Source organism: Candoia aspera, chromosome 2 (genome assembly GCF_035149785.1).
Source record: "Candoia aspera isolate rCanAsp1 chromosome 2, rCanAsp1.hap2, whole genome shotgun sequence".
Taxonomy (NCBI): domain Eukaryota; kingdom Metazoa; phylum Chordata; class Lepidosauria; order Squamata; family Boidae; genus Candoia; species Candoia aspera.
The window spans coordinates 10,336,610-10,358,840 of record NC_086154.1 but is presented as its reverse complement, the minus strand read 5'-3'; the positions used below and the strand labels follow the sequence as shown (position 1 = coordinate 10,358,840).

Below are 22,231 nucleotides of genomic sequence, written 5' to 3'. Positions count from 1 at the left end.
CAAACTCAACTCTCGGCAACATCTCTTCCTCGGCCTTCTAGGAGCAAATTTCCAGCAGAATCCCAATCTGGATCTGCACAGAGAGTACGATTTGGTCTCAAACAGGACGCTCAGCTCTTGCAAAGCACACCGGCTGTTCTTCCACAGCACACACAACGTGGATGGTTACGCCGGGGCTCTGTCCGTGCACGTATGCGTCCCTCCCGGACTGAACCCACAAACTACCTGCACACCAGAGCTGAATCACAGCAGCAAGTCCTTGCTCGCCCCTGTAGTGACTGACTGATGATCAGGTCCGTGTGGGCTCACCCCGTTCGTCTGAGCTGGACCTTTCGTGAGGAGGGACAGATGGTCAGGATGGGATCACCCATAATACTTCCAAGCCAACAGCTGTGTGCCAGCCAAACACAGTTCATTCCACAATAAGGGAAGGGAAGCACTGAGCGGGGATCTGGACCTCACAACCTGGGCTGAGATGCGTCAGCGATGGAAAACGGGGACTTCCATGACTATCTAGCCCTGCAAATCGGGCAAACTCAGGAAACTTGGACTTCTGGAAAGATCTTTACTGCTAGTCGGGCAGTGTAACAGAATCTTGAAAGCAGAGTTACTATGAGTCCTTTTCTCAGAGTTACCCCCAATCAACCTTGGCTGGTCTTAAAAGAGGCAAAGCAGGGTCAGATTAGATTTTTTTTTAATCCTGCCTTTATTATTTTTATAAATGACTCAAGGCGGCTAACATACCTAATCCTCCTTCCTCCTCCTATTTTCCCCATAACAACAACCCTGTGAGGTGAGCTGGGCTGAGAGAGAATGGCTAGCCCAAAGTCACCCAGCCTCCTTTCATGCCTGAGGCGGGACTAAAACTCACAGTCTCCTGGTTTCTAGCCTGGAGCCTTAACCACTAGGCCAAACTGGCTCTCAGATCTCTTAGGATGGGAGACCGGGAAATTACAGAGATCTGAGCTAGACTAGGACACTAAGGAAAATCATCCTGGATGAAGGCAGGGCAAACCACTTTTGTTCCGCTGCCAAGAAGCAACATGAATGTGTCCAAGGAGTCACCAGGAATTGAGCTCAGCTAGAAAGAAATGTGACTATTACCCAGATTACATGGAATGCTAAGGTGGGCAGTCAGATGACACCTGGAATTACAGGTAAGCATGGCCTGGGAGAACAAAACGAAGCAGGACATAGGCTGATAGAATTTTGCCAAGACAACTCACTCTGCATCACAAACACTCTCTTCCAACAACCTAAGAGACGGCTTTATACATGGACTTCACCAGATGGACAAAACCAAAATCAGATTGACTACATCCTTTGCAGCCAAAGGTGGCGGACATCTGTACAGTCGGTAAAAACAAGGCCTGGAGCTGACTGTAGTTCCGATCACGAACTTCTTACTGCACAATTTAGGATCAGAGTAAAGAGATTAGGGAAGACCCACAGATCAGCTAGATATGAGCTCACTAATATTCCTAAGGAATATGCAGTGGAGGTGAAGAATAGATTTGAGGGACTGGACTTAGTAGATAGGGTCCCGGAAGAACTCTGGACAGAAGTTGGCAGCATTGTTCAGGAGGCGGCAACAAAATACATCCCAAAGAAAGAGAAAGCCAAGAAGGCAAAATGGCTGTCTGCTGAGACACTAGAAGTAGCCCAAGAAAGAAGGAAAGCAAAAGGCAACAGTGATAGGGGGAGATACGCCCAATTAAATGCAAAATTCCAGAGGTTAGCCAGAAGAGATAAGGAATTATTTTTAAACAAGCAATGTGTGGAAGTGGAAGAAGACAATAGAATAGGAAGGACAAGAGACCTCTTCCAGAAAATTAGAAACATAGGAGGTAAATTCCAGGCAAAAATGGGTATGATCAAAAACAAAGATGGCAAGGACCTAACAGAAGAAGAAGAGATCAAGAAAAGGTGGCAAGAATATACGGAAGACCTGTATAGGAAGGATAACAATATCGGGGATAGCTTTGACGGTGTGGTCAGTGAGCTAGAGCCAGACATCCTGAAGAGCGAGGTTGAATGGGCCTTAAGAAGCATTGCTAATAACAAGGCAGCAGGAGATGACGGCATCCCAGCTGAATTGTCCAAAATCTCGCAAGATGATGCTGTCAAGGTAATGCATGCTATATGCCAGCAAATTTGGAAAACACAAGAATGGCCATCAGATTGGAAAAGATCAACTTATATCCCCATACCAAAAAAGGGAAACACTAAAGAATGTTCAAACTATCGAACAGTGGCACTCATTTCACATGCCAGTAAGGTAATGCTCTAGATCCTGCAAGGTAGACTTCAGCAATTCATGGAGCGAGAACTGCCAGATGTACAAGCTGGGTTTAGAAAAGGCAGAGGAACTAGGGACCAAATTGCCAATATCCACTGGATAATGGAAAAAGCCAGGGAGTTTCAGAAAAACATCTATTTCTGTTTTGTTGACTATTCTAAAGCCTTTGACTGTGTGGACCATAACAAATTGTGGCAAGTTCTTAGTGGTATGGGGATACCAAGTCATCTTGTATGCCTCCTGAAGAATCTGTATAACGACCAAGTAGCAACAGTAAGAACAGACCACGGAACAACGGACTGGTTTAAGATTGGGAAAGGAGTACGGCAGGGCTGTATACTCTCACCCTACCTATTCAACTTGTATGCAGAACACATCATGAGACGTGCTGGGCTTGAGGAATCCAAGGCTGCAGTTAAAATCGCTGGAAGAAACATTAACGATCTCAGATATGCAGATGATACCACTTTGATGGCTGAAAGCGAAGAGGAACTGAGGAACCTTATGATGATGGTGAAAGAAGAAAGTGCAAAAGCTGGCTTGCAGCTAAACCTCAAAAAAACCAAGATTATGGCAACCAGCTTGATTGATAACTGGCAAATAGAGGGAGAAAATGTAGAAGCAGTCAGACTTTCTATTTCTAGGTGCGAAGATTACTGCAGATGCTGACTGCAGTCAGGAAATCAGAAGACGCTTAATCCTTGGGAGAAGAGCAATGACAAATCTCGATAAAATAGTTAAGAGCAGAGACATCACACTGACCACAAAGGCCCGCATAGTTAAAGCAATGGTGTTCCCCGTAGTAACATATGGCTGTGAGAGCTGGACCATAAGGAAGGTTGAGAGAAGGAAGATCGATGCTTTGGAACTGTGGTGTTGGAGGAAAATTCTGAGAGTGCCTTGGACTGCCAGAAGATCAAACCAGTCCATCCTCCAGGAAATCAAGCCAGACTGCTCACTTGAGGGAATGATACTAAAGGCAAAACTGAAATACTTTGGCCACATAATGAGAAGACAGGACAGCCTGGAGAAGATGCTGATGCTAGGGAGAGTGGAAGGCAAAAGGAAGAGGGGAGCCCAAGGGCAAGGTGGATAGGTGATATTCTAGAGGTGACGGACTCGTCCCTGGGGGAGCTAGGGGTGTTCACGACCAACAGGAAGCTCTGGCGTGGGCTGGTCCATGAAGTCACGAAGAGTCAGAAGCGACTCAACGAATAAACAACAACACCCAGATTACAATGTGTTCCAGAATGGGGAACACTCCCTCCCCCTTTACTTTATGAGATATTTCAATGGACAACAATGTGTTACATTTACAGGTAGTCCTCCTTTAGCGACTGCCTTGTTTAGCAACCATTCGCAGTTATGATGGCGATGAAAAACTAACTTTACAACCAGTCCTTGCATTTACGATCTTTGTAGTTCTGTAAAGCAAAGGAAAGCTGAAGTAAGATCATACGCACAGTCAGGGTTTCATTAGTGACCACTTGCTGGTCCCCATTGTGGTCACTAAACAAGGACTTCCTGTACTTTTGCTCAGATGTGACTAATAGGGATTTGGGCTTCCTCATCCATGCTGGAGTGTGGACATGTGTGTCCCCACTTTCACTGTGGTACCAAGATGAAGGAAATACAGCCCCCTTTGCTCTTATGATGATAAATCTTGATCAGAAAAGGGTGGGAGAAATTTGGAGCTCTACATCTGAATGATGCAGTGTTCTCAAGATGAAAGAAACATTTGAATGAAAGAACTGCCTCACAGACCAACATTTTTATTTCCAAGCCAGGCCCGCCAAATGTTGCTGCAAACTCTAAACTAAGCCCAAAGGGAATGGCTTTTAACACCTTGTCTGAAGAACCTTTGACACCCTGGGCAGCCTCCTGATGTGCAGAGCCTTTGCCAATGGTCTTGTTAGTTGGGGATCCAAGCAGCTGTAGGGCACCAAGCTCAGGAAGTCCGGTTTAGAGCAATTCCCTTGCAAGGAAATGCGATACTGCTCGGGATTTTTTAGCTTGCCTTTACTGAAGTATCACCAAATCTTGGTTGTGAACAAAGAATTTTTTTGCCCTCTCCCTGCACATTGAAACACACAAGGTGGGCTCACACCGCACATTTTAATTAGGCTGCATTCACACCGCAAGCTAAATTTGATCTGCTGAAGCTTCTGGTTGGTTTTTGGCCATTTAATATATTGTATATTGTACAAATCCATCCAGTTCAATTAACTGACAAGTCCATGTGTACTGCAAACCCGGGTTTTGCAGAATTACCGAGTTACAGTATGTGCATTGTGTGAACCCAGCCATGGAGAGGTTTAATAGAACTGGCACAACATCTGCATTCTACCATGGCAGCCAATAACCCACAAAAGCCAGGAAGCTCACAAGAAGGGCATGAAAACAATAACCCATCCATGTTGGTGCCCTTGTAGCAATACACATTAGAAAGTGTGCTGCTATTCAAATATCCAGATTTATAGGAGCAGAAAGATGACCTTTTTTCTCTAATAACCCCTAATCCTGTTTAGAAGCCTTACATAAATGCCAGTCGCCTAGGAATTCAGATCACATGGTGAGGGAATGCAGAACTATTAACAGCTTCACTCCCTTTGCTGTCACATCCTATACCGCTCTCTTCCCAAAACTGTCCATAGATCAGAGTCTGAAGACTCCAGGGGAAAATCTCTGCTATATTATTCCCCCAATCAATGGCCTCGGTCAGTCTCCCCTAGCTGTAGTGACAGCTCTTTTAATTTCCTACAGTACTGAAGATCAGCACTTAGTTGTTGGATTTGTAGGAAATTAATAGGCAATACGGTCATTGCTCCTGGCACTACACCGTATGCTGTGCTAGAACAAAAATTAAGGAGGATCTGAGGATGCATTAGCAGGAGTCAAGGTGGGTACGCAAAGATGCTATGCAGGCCTGTCTTGACCAACAAAATGCTACGAATGTTAACTCGAGGACAGGGAAAATCATTGCCGTATAGCACAGGATCTCTCTCGTACCCTGGGGAGTCATAACTCAAGACCAACTGCAGAAGCAACATCGTGGAAAGGCGACAGGAAAGGTACATACCCCAAGATGGCATGAAATGACCAAAGGAAATTATGGCAGGAAGCAGATGGTATTGGGAGGGAGGTAGCAGAGGGTGCTGGGAGGGGGTCACGCCGCAAGAAAGGCTGGGGTGGGTGCCAAAAGGATGGCAGTACAGAGGCTCACAGAAATGGGGAAGAGTGCAGCAGAAATGCCACAGGAGCTTTTCTGCCAAGTAGAGCAAGCCAGCTGTAAAGAAATAATGACACTTTCTCCTTATTCGGCTGCCCAGAGGCTTTAGGCAATAGCATCACTGCATAATTTTGATGTTGGGGCATGTGACCAAAAGACTCTTAAAGGCACTGGACAGCTCTCCTTTCACAGCAGTTAAAGTCACCTTCCCCTCACGCACCCAAGCCCTTCCTTTGTTCCTCACATATTATTCCCACCTTTCCCCTCGCCTTGCCGCCCACCCGCTTCTGCTTTTATTATGTCGCTCGCGTGGCAGCATGGACCTTGCTAGAACCGGCCAGCCGACAGACAGACAGACAAAGATACAGCTTGCCTGGCTGCCGAGTGTTTTATTTTTATAGTCTGCATTTTATCTATTTCATTGTAAGCCGCCTAGAGTCTGGTAGGTGAGATGGGCGACTGTATATATCGAATTTATTCACTTGTTCATTCATTCATTCGTTCAATTGGTATGCTGCCCACATCAGCAAGAGACTCTGAGCAGCGACCAATCTGAAAATAAATGAAAAACGAATTCCCATCATAAAGACCAAAACAAAAAAAATGTAAAATACTCAGCAGCCGAGGAGATGATGATGATCATCATCATCATCTCTTCTTGACCAGGGTGGGGCTTTCTTTCTTGGGGGTGGGCGATCCTCACCCTTCAACACTCCCACTTCAGCCGGCGCCGTCAGGATTGGGGGAGCTGGACTACAAAACCCATCACCCCCAGCCAGCAGGGCTGGGAAGGATGGGCGCTGCGTCCTACAGAACTGGAGGGCACCAGATTGGGGGGGGGGTTGCAAGCGAGCCCCGCCTCCTCCCTGCAGGCCCGTCCCGCCCGGCCGCCTCCCGTTTCGCCGCACGCTGAAACTCACCTCCTGCCAACCGGAGGCCTCCAAACGGGCCGCCCACTCCCCGCTGCCCAGCGCCCAACTTCGGACAATCCGACAGGCTTTTGCGGCTGCCACTTCCTCCCAGCCTAGAGGAAAGGACAGGAAAGGGAAATACACGCCGCCGCCCGCACTTCCGGGCTGTTCTAGGCGATGCCACTCTGTGGTTTTAACTCCTTCAAAAGCGAAGCCAAGAGGAAGAAAACTGTTTTTATTGCTTCCGTTCCCCCTTTTTTTTAATTTCCGGAAATGGAGTCCTACTTTTTAAAGTTTAGTATCCCTGCCTTTTTTAAAGGGTGAAATGTGTAGATTGCTTTTCTGGCCTTAACCTGCATTAGGTGGGGGAAGCGTTTGTTTTGGCGTAAGCACTCAGCCCATGTTCAGGAGCACCCTTGGTGGGGGGAGTTCTAAGAATGCATCCCTATCAGGACCGTAGGGCCTATGATCAGGCACACTCACCAACTGCGCTCCTCGAAGGGGGTGCTAGGCAAGGCGTTCTGCACTTGTTCAATGGCAGTCTTGGTGCGCTTCAAAGAATCAGAATTACGAGCGGCAATTTAGGCTATTGAATTCGGGAGTCCAAATTAAAGCATCACAAAGATATTTATTTATTTATTTATCTATCCATTCATTCAAATTTATTATAGCCGCCCACTCCAATAGATTCTTGAACGCATCTGGGGAAGGAGAAGCCACTGTCCGTTTGGGTCATCGGTTCCACCGTCTGCATGCTGTTACAGTCAGGAAGATTTTCTTGACGTTCACAGGAATCTGCCTTCCTGTTACTTGAATCCTTTAATCTGTATTCTGCACTGTGGGGGGAAGGAAAATGGGTCTTGGCTTTTTCTTTCTGACATTCTAGCCGGGCTTTGAAGAGGACTAATCACGTCCAGGGCGTCCGCATTCAAGAGGGTGGCTGCAACTGTGCAATCGAAGCCCCTTTTTTACATGCACTGCACAGGGTCTCAGCCATCTTGACTTTTTTGACCCCTCAACACCCCTGATCGCATCCTCTCCTCGATCATCTCTCTGCAAGGCTAAACACACTTGGCTCCTTCAGCTTCTCATTGTAGGAGTAACTTCCTAGGATAGCCATGCAGACTTCCCAGAAGGGCAGGGCTCCTCTGCTCTTGACTGGGCCCCAATTCTTCCAGATTTCCACAGGTCAGAAAAAAAAGAGGCAGCCGCTTTAAGGATCAATCAGAAGTCCTCCTCCTCCGGCTCCATGAACCACTTGCTCTTCTCACAGCTGCTCTTTGCTCTTGCTCCAATTTGGAGCCGCAAAGCAGAGGATGCAAGCGTTGTTTCTAATCTTAGACATCGTCTAGTCCAGCCCACGGCCCAGTCCAGAATCCACCTCTCCAGCATCCCCAGCAGATGGTCATTTAGCCTCCGCTGAAGGAGTTCATTCTCTCCCTGGGCAGACACTTCCACTGTTAAACAGCTCTCACTAGTAGAAATGTTGCCTGCTACAGAAGGCAGTGGAAGGGAAAGGATGGAAGGGACTTGAGAGAGCATCTAGTCCAACTCTCTGCCCAGTGGAGGAATCCATAAGAGATGGCCATCTCCCACCCTTGTTAAATAAAGACCTCCAGTGAAGGAGGGTCCAAACCAGGGCAGGGTTTTCATCGCGTGGTTGTGGCCACCACCTTGCCTTTTTTGACACACACACAAACACACACACACCCCTGCAAGGATATATGAGAACAAGTGTAATTACCCCAAATGTTGGCACCACGAGACCCATAGACTCCTGGATGATATTAAATGTAGTATTTTTAAAAAAATAATAAAACAGTCCAAGATGGCTGAAATCTTTTTGAGATTTTCATGATGAAAACATTAAACCAGTGTTTCTCAGCCTTAGCAACTTAAGATGTGTGGACGTCAGCTCTCAGAATGCCCCAGCCAGCACCCCCGAAGCATGTGTCTGAAAGCATTTGAGTTAATCACAATTGTGTTGGTACTGTGAATGAAAGCCCTCCCAGCCTTACTTGCAGTTGACGTGTGCAGAGAACCTTGGCAACCCCCAAATTATACTGGGGACCTCAGGCTTGCTTTGAAGCTTACGGAGCAGTCAGCTTGGCCCAGAGGGCTTCCTCAATAAACCCCTTAATTCAGAAACCAGTGTTCAACATCGCTATGCTACTTCTACCTGAACCCAAGACAGCCCAGCCATCTGGAGTCACCTGGTGTCTCTCCTCCTTCCATTTTGCCATGGCCCCTTGTTCACTGAACGCTCTATGGCCAGAGACCTACAGTATATACAAATTGCCCACTATGGCACTTACTTGACTTTCCCCTTGCCCAACAAAAACGTCTTTGAGAGTTGAATTCTGGAGACTGTCCCTGCTGTTGGGGCTCACGGTGGCAAATTTAGACAAATAACATGGAGGGAGTGCTAATAAGCTGGTTTTATTTTTATGGAAGGGGAATGAGGATTTTTGTTATTTAACTCGTTGGAGTGCTGAGGGAAGGGGGTGGCTATGAAAAAGTTCAAACCACACTCTGCATTGGCTGAGCTGGAGGCAACAAAGTGTGGATGTGGGATGGTATGTGGGAAAGACCTTGGGAGACTGGGCCTAGAGATGCCAAGAGAACAGCCAATGAAGAGACAGCATGGCCTGCAGCTGGATAGTGGGCGGGGCAAGCGGCTCAGAAGGGACCCTCCCTAGTTTCTTGGGCTGTAAAGGAAATGGGGTGGGGGGGAGAGTATTGTACTTTCATACTTGCAAGGTCCTGACAATGTAGCTTTACAGTAAAGTAGAAGTAACTCATCTGGTTGTGATTCCTGTCTGGTTTACCCCGCAAGGCCAGTATCGATCTTGCAAGTCTGAAAATACAATTCTCTCCCCCCACCATCTCTTTTACAGCCTGAGAAACTAGGGAAGGTCCCTTCTGAGCCTCTTGCCCCGCCCAACGCAGGCTGTGCTGTCTCTTAACTGACCGTTCCCTAGGCAGCGTTTCTTGGCCCAGTCTCCCAAGGTCATTCCCACAGACCATTACAAGATGTTGGTTGGAGTTTTCCACAAGCTGAAGACACATAAAATATAGACAGAGTTCTAGGAAAGTCTGCAGAAGGGGGAAGACAACCAGCAACCTTCTGAATGAATTGAAGCATGAGTTATAAAAGCTTGGGAAGCGGCTGGGCTGCTGGATTGCCAAGAGGAGGAAAGCTAACAGCAGCCGTTTCCCCTGGACTGGGCAAGTTTTCATAATTTTTTCTCATCCATGTGGGTTTCCTCGTGAATCACAAGCATGAGTCTCCGACTGAAGCTCTGAGGGCAGTAGGTGCACTGGAAGGGTTTCTCCCCCGTGTGGACCCTCTCGTGCCGCAAAAGGTTACACCGGATACTGAAGCTCTTCCCACATGCAGAGCATGCGTAGGGCTTCTCCCCTGTGTGGGTCCTCTTGTGCCTGACCAGGGTAGATTTCCGGCTGAAGCTTTTGCTGCAAGTTAGGCAGCTGTAAGGCTTCTCCCCGGTATGGATTCTCTCGTGCACAACAATGTTTGCTCGGATGTTAGACGTGGCTCTGCAGTAGGAGCATTTGAACTTCTGGAGGCGCTTCTTCTGATTCTTGAGGGCCTCCAGGCTCTGGAGGAAGTTTCTCCCAAAATCAGCTCCAGTGCTGTCGGCTCGCTTGCATTTTTCAGGCCTGTGTTGGAAGAGGCCCTCACGCTCGGCATCCTCGCAGAGGAAAGCCTGCTCAGCCAGCTTCCAGAGGTAGCTATCCCGGGGCATTCCAGATGCCTGCTGACTTCCAGGAATCTCTTCTAGCTCCGGGCCTGGGAAAAACCTCACCGTGGCACTTTCCGAGGACTTGGCGCCAGCTCCCATTTGTTCCAAATCAGGCCTTCCCAGTTGAAGAGGTTCCTCTTCCTTCTCCAGATCATCATTTTCTATGGGGAAAGACGGGAGCATCATAGTCAGCAGGCAAGAGGCAGAATTTTATTTATTTATTCATTCATTCATTCAATTTCTATAGCCGCCCGGCAAGCGATTCTGGCTGACTTACAACAATAAAAACCATAAAACAGCCTGAACAATCGCAAATAAAACAATTAATTATTCATTAAAAATACATAATAAAATACAGGTATACAATATAATAAAAACACTAAAAAATATAAAATACAAAATTAAAATCCAAGGTGGTAGAATGTTAAAAATGCTTGTAAACCAGCTTGGTAGCTTATGTCAGCCCTCTACAGTAGACCAAACTTGGAAACCAGACACACAAACAAGCGAATGCTACTTTTATTATAAGGTTATAGTAACAGTCTTGCAAGTCTGAATGTGCTTCCCCCCTCCCTTCCTTTTTCTTCAGGAGAAATAGGGTGAGCCATGTCTTAGACGCTTTTTCAGATTACATTTCTGCCCCAGACTCAGATTTCTTTTATCTGACTGTGGTCTTGGTTGCTGCTCTTCCTCACAGTTATTCATTCTTCCCATTACAGCTTAAGACTGAATCTTAAGAAGCTGACAGAAAAATGGAATTACAAGTCCCCTTTATAGACTTCTGCAAAATATCCTTTTATTTGATAGGTTATAATAAAACTACAGATAGTTATTAGTCATGCAATAAAACGTAGTAATCAGTGTAACCAATAAGGTTAATGTTACTGATTGGATTAATTCATAAGCTTATCGGAACACTTAATAAAGGGTGGATCCTTTGGATTAAACAGAATTAATTAACCTCACTTTCTAACCTGTTTTTTGGTTCAAACACACCCTTAAAAAATTATTCACTGTTTCACTGTATTTTGTTGTAAGCCACCAGGAGTCGGAATGATTTGGTGGCATGCAAATTTAATAAATAATGATAATAACACCACCACTACTGCTACCCACAGACCAGAATTTCACCAGGTCTGTAAAACATGACTTTCAAGAACATAACAAGGATTTTGCTGAGGGAAGAAAAAACAAAGGAAGTGAGGGCGGCTCTCCCCATGGAGGATGGAGGGCGTGACACACTCCTGCGAAGGGAGTTTAGTTAATTAAAGGAAAAAATAAGAAGCAAGGAGATTCTGCAGACAGTAGCAGTAACTAGGTAGCTTTCAAGAAATGTTTTCTCCTGGAAGTAAACTCTAGGTGGGCTGATGGATTGGTATGACCACCTTAGTCTCTAAGTCAGTATTTCTCATCCTTGGCAACTTCAGATGTGTGGACTTCAACTCCCAGAATTCCCCAGCCAACATGGCTGGCTGGGGAATTCTGGGAGTTGAAGTCCACACATCTTAAAAGTTGCCAAGGTCGAGAAACACTGCTCTAACTAGTCAAAACCAATTCTTATTTGCTCACACGGTCAAAATCTTTACAGTATACAGGTGTAAGGAAACATGTCAAAGAACTGGTGCACGTGTGTTTATGGTGTAACAATTGTTTGGTTCTTCCTTTATAAATTGCCAGAAAAATTAGCTCAATGGATATGTATGCTGGACACATACTTATTCTGCTCTTGTTTCAGTCCACGCAGCCTTTTTCGTTTCTGGAGGGGTGTCTGATGATCCGTGTTCTTTTTTACGGAATAACGAACATTCTCGTTTGTCGTTTCACTTGGAACTTTTTCCCAACCCTATTTCATCCCACGCCAGTCAACTCTCTTACCTGCTTTATTTTGAACCAAGGATTCTTAAAACCCAACAGTGATTTCCTGGCAATGTAAAATGGGCTAAGAGCAAAGAACAGGCCAGCTTTTAAATAGCAGAAAGAAGAACGATTAAATTCTGTAATGCAGGCATATCCATCCTTACCCAGCCAGCTGGCTTCCACAGAGAACTGCATCTCTAAAGGGCTTGCTGATTCTTGCTCCGACTTGGGGACGTTTGTAACATCTTCCTCTGGGGTCCCTTGGTCCTAGGGAGGGAGTGGAGAAGAAGACAGTGAGAGGATGTTTCTTAAGGGTATTTGGGGACCTGTGTGCCTTTCCACTCGCATCCCTTTTGATGTGCAAACAAAGAACAAATAAAGCCATAACTCAAAGTGCAGATGGAAAACGCAACCAACCACATCTGGATTTCCACAAAGGATTCTGGGATGGATCGGGATGAGCACACTTTGGGGGAACAAGCCTTTCATTTGCGGGGGAGAGGGCTGCAAAGCACAAGGATCCACATCATACTAAGGAGCCAGAAGTAATGGAGGAATGGGAGCTTGGCTTCAAAGGGGTAGAAGGGGCTTTGGGGAACCAGAAGGTGAGACTGGATATGAGTTCCAGCAACAGGCATCTGCCCATCCACTGCTTCAAAGGAAACACTGCAAAACTGGGACCAAATTATGCGCAGGACTACCTATCCCCAATGGTTTCTGCTCATCCCACCAGATCTGGTAGAGTGGGTCATCCTCCTTTCTGTCTACTGACAGCTAGAGATCTAGAGATCTCTAGACAGCTAGAGATCTCAGGGAACCCCCAGACCAGGAAGGGCTGGGCAGAAGACCCAGGGAGGTGCATCACCACGTCAATGTCAACGAGGTCCAAAAAAGCAGGAAAAAGAAAGGCTTTAAGCACAGTCCAAAGTAAATCAGCCAATTCTCTCTCTCTCACTGAAACGCTGAGCTGGGGGGCGGGGAGTTCGTAGCTAAGCAGGACCAAGTTGAATCTCTCCCTAACAAAATCCTTTAAGGATGCAGCTAGCAGACTTTTTTGTCTATCAAAATGCTCCTTCTCTGCGAAGGCCTGCTGAGCCCCTTCCGTCTTTCAGAAGCCAGAAAGGTCTGCCCTATTTTGGCAGGTCTTCAACACGCAACAACGGCATTCCCCAATCAACAGAGCAGCCTAACCATGGTTCAGATAGACTGCTGAACAACCATGAAGCTCGGTTTTGATTTTAGGTGATGTGTAAACCCACTCATGATGGTTTAATGTCATGGGATACCCAGGCCACTGCATCTTGTTTAAGAAAATATGATTTGAAAAATCACCTGGCTAAGCCTGATCTAACTGGGCTGATTGCCATTTCCCAAAAAATGGTACAAAAGGAACAAAGATCCATCCTGTTCCCTGGAAAACTTCGAAGCAATCACCCCATAAACCTGGGATCCAGAATTCAGCAACAGAGCCATCAAGGCTAATAACCACTGATAGCTTATCTTCTGAGCTCTCATTTATTTATTTGATTTATTTTCTGGCTTTTGAGCAGAAACTCAAGGTGATCTCTCTATATATAATGCTCCCTCCTCTAATTTTTCCCTCCAACAACAACAACCCTTAAGATATGTTGGATTAAGAGGGAGGAAGAGATGCAGAGTCCCCCAGAGAGTTTCTGTGGCTAAGGAGGGATTAGAACCTGGGTCTCCCCACTCCTAGTCCAGCATCTCCACCCCTAGACCATCCTGGTTCTTGGGCTGAGAGAGAGGAAGTGGCTCAGAGCCCTCCAGGGAGCTTCTGTTGCTATGGGTGGAATAAAACCTGGGTCTCCGCTCTCCTAGTCCAACACCATTACCACTACATCACACTGCCGTGCCAACAGTGGCTTCCTTCCCGCCCCCAGAGTGTCCTACAAATGCAGAAAATACCTCTTCATGCACACTGAGACAATCTCTTTCTGGGACTCCTGGATTTCTTGTGAAGAACTGCATACAAGTAATCCTCACTTAACAACCATTCATTTAGTGATGGTTCAGACTTACAATGGTGTTGGAAAAAAACAACTTACAACCGGTTCTCACACTTAGGACCGTTGCACCATCCCCATGGTCACGTGATCACGATTTGGGCGCTTGGCAACCAGTTTGCATTTATGACCATTGCAGCGTCCTGTGGTCACCTGATCGCCATTTTCTACCTTCCCGGCCGGCTTCTGGTAAGCAAAATCAATGGGGAACCATGTGATTTGCTTAATGCCTGCGGCGATTCACTTAATGACCTCTGCAAAAAGGTCATAAAATCGGGTTGGATTCGCTTCACTTAGCAACTGAAATTATGGTCCCAATCATTAAGCGAGGACTACCTGTGCTTACCTTCTGTTTCTCAGGCTCTTGCAGGAGCAAGAGAAAATCCTCAGCCAGAACGACAGCTTCCGCACAGGTCTCTGGACCCCGCTCCCGGACCCAATTTTGCATGTCCCGGGGCAGGATGGTCAAGAACTGCTCCAAGATCAGCAGCTCCACAATCCGCTCCTTGGTGTGCTTCTCTGGCCTCAGCCACTGGCAGCAAAGTTCTTGGAGCCGCCGGCAAATCTCTCGAGGCCCCTTGGCCTCCTGGTAGGAGAGTTGCCGGAAATGTTGGCGCCACTTCTCAAAGCTGGCTGTGTCTTCTTCATCCAGAACTTCCACCTTCACCGGCTGAGACGAACCCAGAGGTCTGCAGGCTCGATGGCTGTCCCCAGGGAGGTCAGGCAGGGCCTGAGCCAGCCCCTCTCTGCTGGACCCCTTTAAGGAAACCTGGGCAGTCTCCGAACTTCCTCCTGAAGTCAGGTTGGACAACTGCAGGGGCCACCATACTTCTTGAGGGGACTTGATCACCTCCAAGGCCTTCTGCCACTGAGCTCCCCAGCGCTGTTCTAACCCTTCATCCACTTCTTGTTTGATTTGTTCAGGAGCAACCCACCTCAGAAGTTCTCCAGCGGCCTTTGCTTGGACAACACCGGGATCGTGTCCTCTGCCTTCCTGGTTTCTTCCCAGTTCGGATCTCAAGGGGTTTTGCGTTTCCATTCTGAGTCCACCTGTCCTAACAGCCAGGAACCACGCTGAGACAAGGAATAGGTCTCTAGTGTTTTATTACTGCTACATTAGACAGAAAATCCTAACAAACTGAAGAAGCGTGGGAAAAACCCAGACAGATAAACCCCAAAAGTTAAGGCGGGTCTGATCTGTGTCTCTTTGAATGGCTGCTCAACTCCTCACTACTAAGCATGCGTTTTCCCCCCTGGATAGGGGCCCCCTCCTGCTCACCATCAGTGCTCATGACACCACCCTCTGCTTCTGGGATTAAGAGTCAAAAGTCAGTCACCTCCTGTCAGCCCTTCCAGGTAGACCAGACCGGAAACACAACTAGAGGAACTGATTCTACTTTATTGTAAGGCTACATTAACAGAATCTTGCAAGTCTGAAAGTACAAATCTCCCACCCCTCCCTATTTATTGCTTGAGTGTTCGGGGAGGGTCTTTCCTAAATTTCTTCTCTAGACCGTCACCCTCTCTCAGACTCCCTTTCCTTTTATCCGATCGTGCCCTAGCATCTCGTCCCTCTGTTCCCAAGGTCACCCTCACATTCCATCACACCTACAAACAAAAGTAGGGAAACAATAAAAAATTGTCTGTTTCCCACCACACCATAATTCTCACAGAGTTGTACGCTTTTATTTTCTTTTGTACGCTGCCCAGAGTCACTCTATTTTGAGTTGTCAGCCATACACATGCTATCAATCAATCAAGTAATGATACTGAGGACAGCCTTTCCTAACCAAATCTTAATATCTGGTGATGGGCATGTAGGAAAAGGCATTCCCTGAAATACTGAGGTTCACATCAGCTCATCTTAAGGTTTCCTTTCCTCACCATTAGTGTTAAGCATTAATAATTAAGTAATAATTAAGTGAGAGCCAGTTCCTGTAGTGGTTAAGGCATCAGGCTAGAAACTGGGAGACCGAGAGTTCTAGTCCCGCCTTAGGCACGAAGCCAGCTGGGTGACCTTGGGCCAGTCCCTCTCTCTCAGCCCTAGGAAGCAGGCAAGGGCAAACCACTTCTGAAAAAACTTTGCCAAGAAAACTGCAGGGATTTGTCCAGGCAGTCTCTGAGAATAGGACATGATTGAATGGATGATGATGATGATGATGATAATAATAATAATAATAATAATAATAGTATTAAGCATTATCTTCAGGCTGTTCTCTGGCTCCTCCATCTATATATTCTGAAATGTTTTGCCCTGCATTTGATTTGAAAGCAAAGAGGCTGCAGTTTTGTCTGGTTGCCATAGAGGGGAAATAAAACATGTGGTTTAAGTGTTCAGACTGAATCCAAGTTGTTGGAATATGCAAAAATAACTGAACAGCTTTAACATCCCTCCTTGACACAATGAACAGCCACGATGAATGGGTAGAAAAGTGAGACAGAAATAGATTAAATAAAAATAAATAAGATACGCCCAACTCCCCATGCAGATAATTAAATCCCAGAGACCAGGCAAGATAAATGTTAGCTCTAATCTAACTTACATTAACAAATTTTAAAATATATATTCCACAGGGTTCCTAAAGGCAGAAAAGTGAGCAAAATAAAACACACCAAAAAAATCCTGCCTGATCTGAAGGCAAAGTAGTCGCCCTTTAAACATCAGTAGGCCCCAAAGCCCATCAGTTTCATTCTGGCCAGTAGTCAGAGATTACAGGGGTTGAAGCTCATCCATTTTTAGATTTAGATTTTTGTCCTGAAATCTAACGGAGGGAAGGTCGATCTGAGGTTGTGGGCCTCTGCCTTTCTGGCTGCCCCAAAATCATAGCATCAAAATTCAGCAATGCAATCATTCTCTTATAGTTGCACTGGTACTAAAGCACACATTTTCCTTTAAAAACAAACAAATCAATCTGTAAGAGTTTTGGGGTGAAAAAAAGAAAGAAAATCTGCCCCTAACTCAAAAAACAAAAGAATGCTTGTAGCAGAAACCCTTACAGTCCCAAAGCCTCTAGCATCTACCACAGAACGATCAACTCCCAATCCACAGAGAAGTCACAGGTAATCGGTTTTTGAGTCCTTTCACCCATCATTAAGATGAGTTTGTGCTTATATTACCTATTTACTTAAATTTATTAGCCACCCAACTACAATGGACGCTATTGTATATGGCATGTACTTGATCTATTTTCATTGTTAGCCACCTAGAGTCACATATGGGAGATGGGCAGCTAGATAAATCAACTCGATAAATAAAATACCTTTTTTAGAAAAATCTATTCTGAATGCAAAATGGTTCAAGAATACGGTGGCCATATTTTCATGGAAAAAATAAAGGAGAAATCTGAAAAAGGGGCAAATCTGAAAGAGGTTCCTAAGGATCAAAACATTTTAATTGTTTCTGTTTATAGCTTTGCTTTACAAAGGAGAATTCCAGAGCAAAAGCAAGAAAAACTTTACAAAAACACATATTCTCATGAAAACAGCTAAAATCAAACCGTGTATGTGCATTTATTTTAAAAAGACAATTTGATTTCCGTTATTACTCCCGTGAATGCGAAAGACTGTGTCTTAAGTGGTACCATTTGTAGGGTAAAAGTTAAATGACCGAAATAATGGACAAAAGTGAGTTTTTGAAAAATAAATAAATAAACCTTAAGGAAAGCATTCTGAAATAAAGGACGTATGATCATTGTATCATTGAATGAGGGAGTCCTAACACCCCACGCTGAGTTTAATGCATTTTGAACTTTGCAAAGCCTATCTAGAGCAGGGTTTCTCAACCTTGGCAACTTGAAGACGCGTGGACTTCAACTCCCAGAATTCCCCAGCCAGCACGCTGGCTGAGGAATTCGGGGAGTTGGAGTCCACACATCTTCAAGCTGCCAAGGTTGAGAAACACTGATCTAGAGACTTCCCTTGTCTGATTTTCCATTATCCCCAGAGGATAAAATGATCTGGCTGCGTTATTGAATTACTGTATTCCCTGCAAAGCAAATGGTTTACATTTTGAGAAGGAAGAGGCTCGTCCTTTTTCTTCCCCCCCCCTTGGAGAAGAGAAACCTGGTGCAAAAGACACCCCTGTTTGCCACCTTACTGCCCGGCCACCCTCTGATGGTTCGCCTCCCTCCCTCCGCCTCGGCACTCGCCTGCTCCGTGCGCCTTCCGCCTGGCAAATCCGCAGAGCTCAAGGCTGCGCCGCGGCCGGCAAACGAGCGGGCGCGCGCCGGAGGGGAACTTTTCTCGCTAGGAAGGAAACATCCAAGGAAGGACAGGAAGGTGGCTGGATTTGACAAAACTCCCTTGCCGGTCTCCTCTAGGCAAGGGAGCTCTCTGGTTTTAACCCCGGAGCGGATTGGCGGCTGCGGGAAAACTTCTGGATGCTGGACTTAGTCCAGTGTTTCTCCAACTCAGCAACTTTAAAGTGTGTCCCAATCGAAGCGAGTATTTGTAGCTCAGGGTTGAACTGTGGAGTCCTTGGTGCTCTCTGGGCCTTGTTTAAGATGTGTGGACTTCAATTCCCAGAATTCCCTAGCCAGCATTCTCTTCTCCTCCTCCTCCTCCTCCTCCTCCTCCCCCTCTTTCTTCTTCCTCCTCCTCCCGCTCTTTCTTCATCTTCCTCCTCCTCCTCTTCTTCCTCCTCCCCTCCTCCTCCTCTTTCTTCTCCGCCTCCTCCCCCCCCCCCCCCGCTCATATCCATCCATCCATCTTTTGATCAGCTCTAGGCAGTGAGCATATCTAATACCCCTGCCTTCTATTTCCTGCACCACGACCCTGCGAGGTCTTGTCTGATGCTGATTTTCTGAAGTTGAGTGCCACCCAAAGTCCTCTGGAATTGGGGCAGGGTATAAATACTATGAAATAAATAAATCAAGCAAGTTTGCAAGCCTTGTTCTCTTCCTGCACATCAGTTGACATCCTTGAAAATGGTCTCTCTCCCACAGAGATGCCTTGGTGGACTCCCCTCCCCTTGATGATTGAACAGCTTCTAAAAAAATCCACTGATGCCTTTAAAACTGGGATTGTCCAGTTATAAATGTTGGATTTTTTTTCCCTCTGACTTCGAGCCAGATTGCTATGAGGGGGAATCAGATAGCACTCTCAAAAATTGCAGGTACCAAAAGCGCATGTTGGGGGAAAATTCTGAGAGTGCCTTGGACTGCAAGAAGATCCAACCAGTCCATCCTCCAGGAAATAAAGCCAGACTGCTCACTTGAGGAATGATATTAAAGGCAAAACTGAAATACGTTGGCCACATAATGAGAAGACAGGACAGCCTGGAGAAGATGCTGATGCTGGGGAGAGTGGAGGGCAAAAGGAAGAGGGGCCGCCCAAGGGCAAGGTGGATGGATGATATTCTAGAGGTGACGGACTCGTCCCTGGGGGAGCTGGGGGTGTTGACGACCGACAGGAGGCTCTGGCGTGGGCTGGTCCATGAAGTCACGAAGAGTCGGAAGCAACTGAACGAATAAACAACAAAACCAAAAGCGCAGGGTTAGCGGAAAATAGGTGTACCTTCAGAAATGTGGATTCTAATTTAATATTGCAGGGGTGGGGGGGAACTAGCAGTAAAAACAGCTTGACAGCAGGATCGATTACCAAAAAGTGTTTGTGTGTGAGATCTTTTTAGTCAGATGTGTTCAAGCAGAGGCTGGACAACCATCTCTCAGAGACGCTGTAAGTCCTACACTGAGTGTTAAGTTGGATTCAATGGCCAATTTTATTTATTTTTTCAGCTGAAGTGGCACAGAAGCCCCAGGATAAATAAATCAATACATAAATAAATGCTCCCATCGACCTCTGTGATTCCCGGATTCTGGACACATCCCCTAAACTCACAAAAAACGGTAGGATGTAAATCTAACACATGAGAAATACATAGAAGTGAGGGGGTGGTCTTTTTTCCCCTCTCCTGTGATTTTCTTCAATTCTCACCCCCAGCTATCTCTCTGAGGCTTTTACAATCCATAGTCCTGTTGCAACCTTACACCAGTGTTTTTCAAACTCAGCAAGTTTAAGATGTGTGGACTTCAACTCCCAGAATTCCCCAGCCAGCCATGCTGGCTGGGGAATTCTGGGAGTTGAAGTCCACACACCTTAAACTTGCTAAGTTTGAAAAATACTGATTTACACAGTTGAGCTTTGTGTAAATAGGAATCTCTGCCCACCCCATCTTTTTTTATTTTCAAGAGGAGGAACCTAAATAGCAAAGCACCCCACTGCACCCCCAATTTCCACACCGGCCCAGGAATGGTCGACTTGTCCCTTGAACCTCTGGCGTGTCTGATGGGGCTTGCATTAAAAGGGCGGAAGGGGGGAAAAAAATCAAGAAGAGACCCTCCTCACTTGTTGCAATCGGAAAGCGAATATATATTGAGGGAGGAGGCCTGCTGCGTTCCGGGCCACCGGTCGTCCGAAAAACGGCAAAATTAGAGGCAGGAACTCCGGTCCTTGAACGGTTAAAATTCAGTTTAGTTTGCTAGAGAGGAAGGGCCTCGGGGAAAGGGGCGGAGAGACTTTCTTGCTATCGAGCCCGCCGTCCTGTTCTTCAGCAAATTTGCAAGCGGATTCTCTCGCTTGCAATTGCAATCCTAGATTATCTAGAAATAAAGTTGCCGCGTGGGGGGCGTCCTTCCACGAGCGCGGCTTTGTTCGCGGCCTGGATTCGCATTGGAAGAAAGAGCAGTCAGGCCTTCCCCGGGATCCGTAAGTGAAGCGGGGGAGCAATTGGGAAGCGCCGAAAGAAAAGGGGGGCGCCCCCCCCCCCGGGCGACCTTTGATGGCGTGCCCGGGACTGTGTGAATGGGCAAAGGCGTGTTGCCTGTAATTGCTTCTCACTGCATACTTGGCAGCCATGTATATTTATTTGTTTATTGTAATTGTTTTAATTGTAATTGTAATTGTTTGATCGTGTTATGGTTTTTATTGTTGTAAGCCGCCCAGAGTCACTTGTTGAGATGGGTGGCTATAGAAATTGAATGGATAAATAAGCAAACAAACCAAGGATCGGGAGGAACCCAACGCAACGAAGGCTAAGCAGGAGCAAGCGAGAAGGCAGCTTTGACTCGAACGCAAGCCCTGGCATAAGAGAGTTACAATCGCAGCATCTATTGCAATTAGTTCTGTTTGTGGGTGGGTGTTTTCCCCCCTCGGGGAGGTCTGAATGGTGCACTTGGGATTCTGCCCTCGGTTTTGCCCACCGCCACAACCCTGCAAGGGAGGTGAGAGAGGAAGGCTGGCCCACGCTTAACCGGGTGAGCACCACTGGCAAGGGACAATCTGAATTAATTCAGATATTCATTCCACTCATCGCTTTCTTTGCGGGCTGTCTAATGTGGAGGGGGGGTCACTGAGAGCAAGCGTAAAGTGCCCTTCAACAGTAGAGGGGGAAAAAAGCAAGGGTAAAATTGCTTTCAGGAGAAAACGGCATTGGAGGATTTTAAAAATGGAGAATTTTGCAGAAGCAGGTGTGTTTGGAGTGCAAGGCTCCGTGGCTTCATCCTGCAGCAGCGCGTTGCTGCCCTGAACCAGGAGATTACTAGTCTATGCCAGAGATGCTTGATTCAAGTTATTTTGGGGACCATCTCCCACGATCCCTTGCCATTAGCCCTGCTGGCTGGGCATGATGAGGATTGAAACCTAGAACATCTGGATGGCACCTTTTTGGTACAGGTAGTCCTCACTTAACAACCATTCGTTTAGTGACAGTTCAGACTTACAACAGTGCTGAAAAAAAGACTTACAACTGGTCCTCACACTTAGAACCATCGCAGCGTCCCCACAGTCACATGATCATGATTTGTGCACTTGGCAACTGGTTCGCATTTACAACCATTGCTGCATCCTGCGGTCACATGATCACCATTTTCAACCTTCCCAGCTGGTTTGCAGCAAGCAAAATCAGCCGGGAACCACCTGATTCGCTTGACAACTATGTGGTTCGCTTAATGACTGTGGTGATTCGCTTAATGACTGCTGCAAAAAAGGTCGTAAAAATGGGTCAGATTCACTTAATAACCACTTCGCTTAGCAACCCAAATTCCAGTCTCAATTGTGGTTGTTAAACAAGGACTACCTGTATTGCTGTCCCGCTCGTTGCCTTCATGAATCTTTGTATTTCTTTATCCTTTTAGGGAAGTCGTCCCTGA

The 22,231-nt window shown here is 46.4% G+C and overlaps 1 protein-coding gene across 1 annotated transcript; it reads right to left on the bottom strand.

The window, feature by feature from the left end:
* Positions 1–8,862: 8,862 nt before the first annotated feature.
* Positions 8,863–15,585, bottom strand: LOC134492123 (zinc finger and SCAN domain-containing protein 16-like). The gene is made up of 4 exons (XM_063296290.1): positions 15,385–15,585; positions 14,431–15,134; positions 12,225–12,327; positions 8,863–10,364 (listed from the first exon to the last, which is right to left on the bottom strand). Exons 2-4 carry the CDS (start codon positions 15,121–15,123, stop codon positions 9,676–9,678), a joined length of 1,485 nt encoding a protein of 494 aa, XP_063152360.1. The 5' UTR covers positions 15,124–15,134; positions 15,385–15,585; the 3' UTR covers positions 8,863–9,675.
* Positions 15,586–22,231: the final 6,646 nt, after the last annotated feature.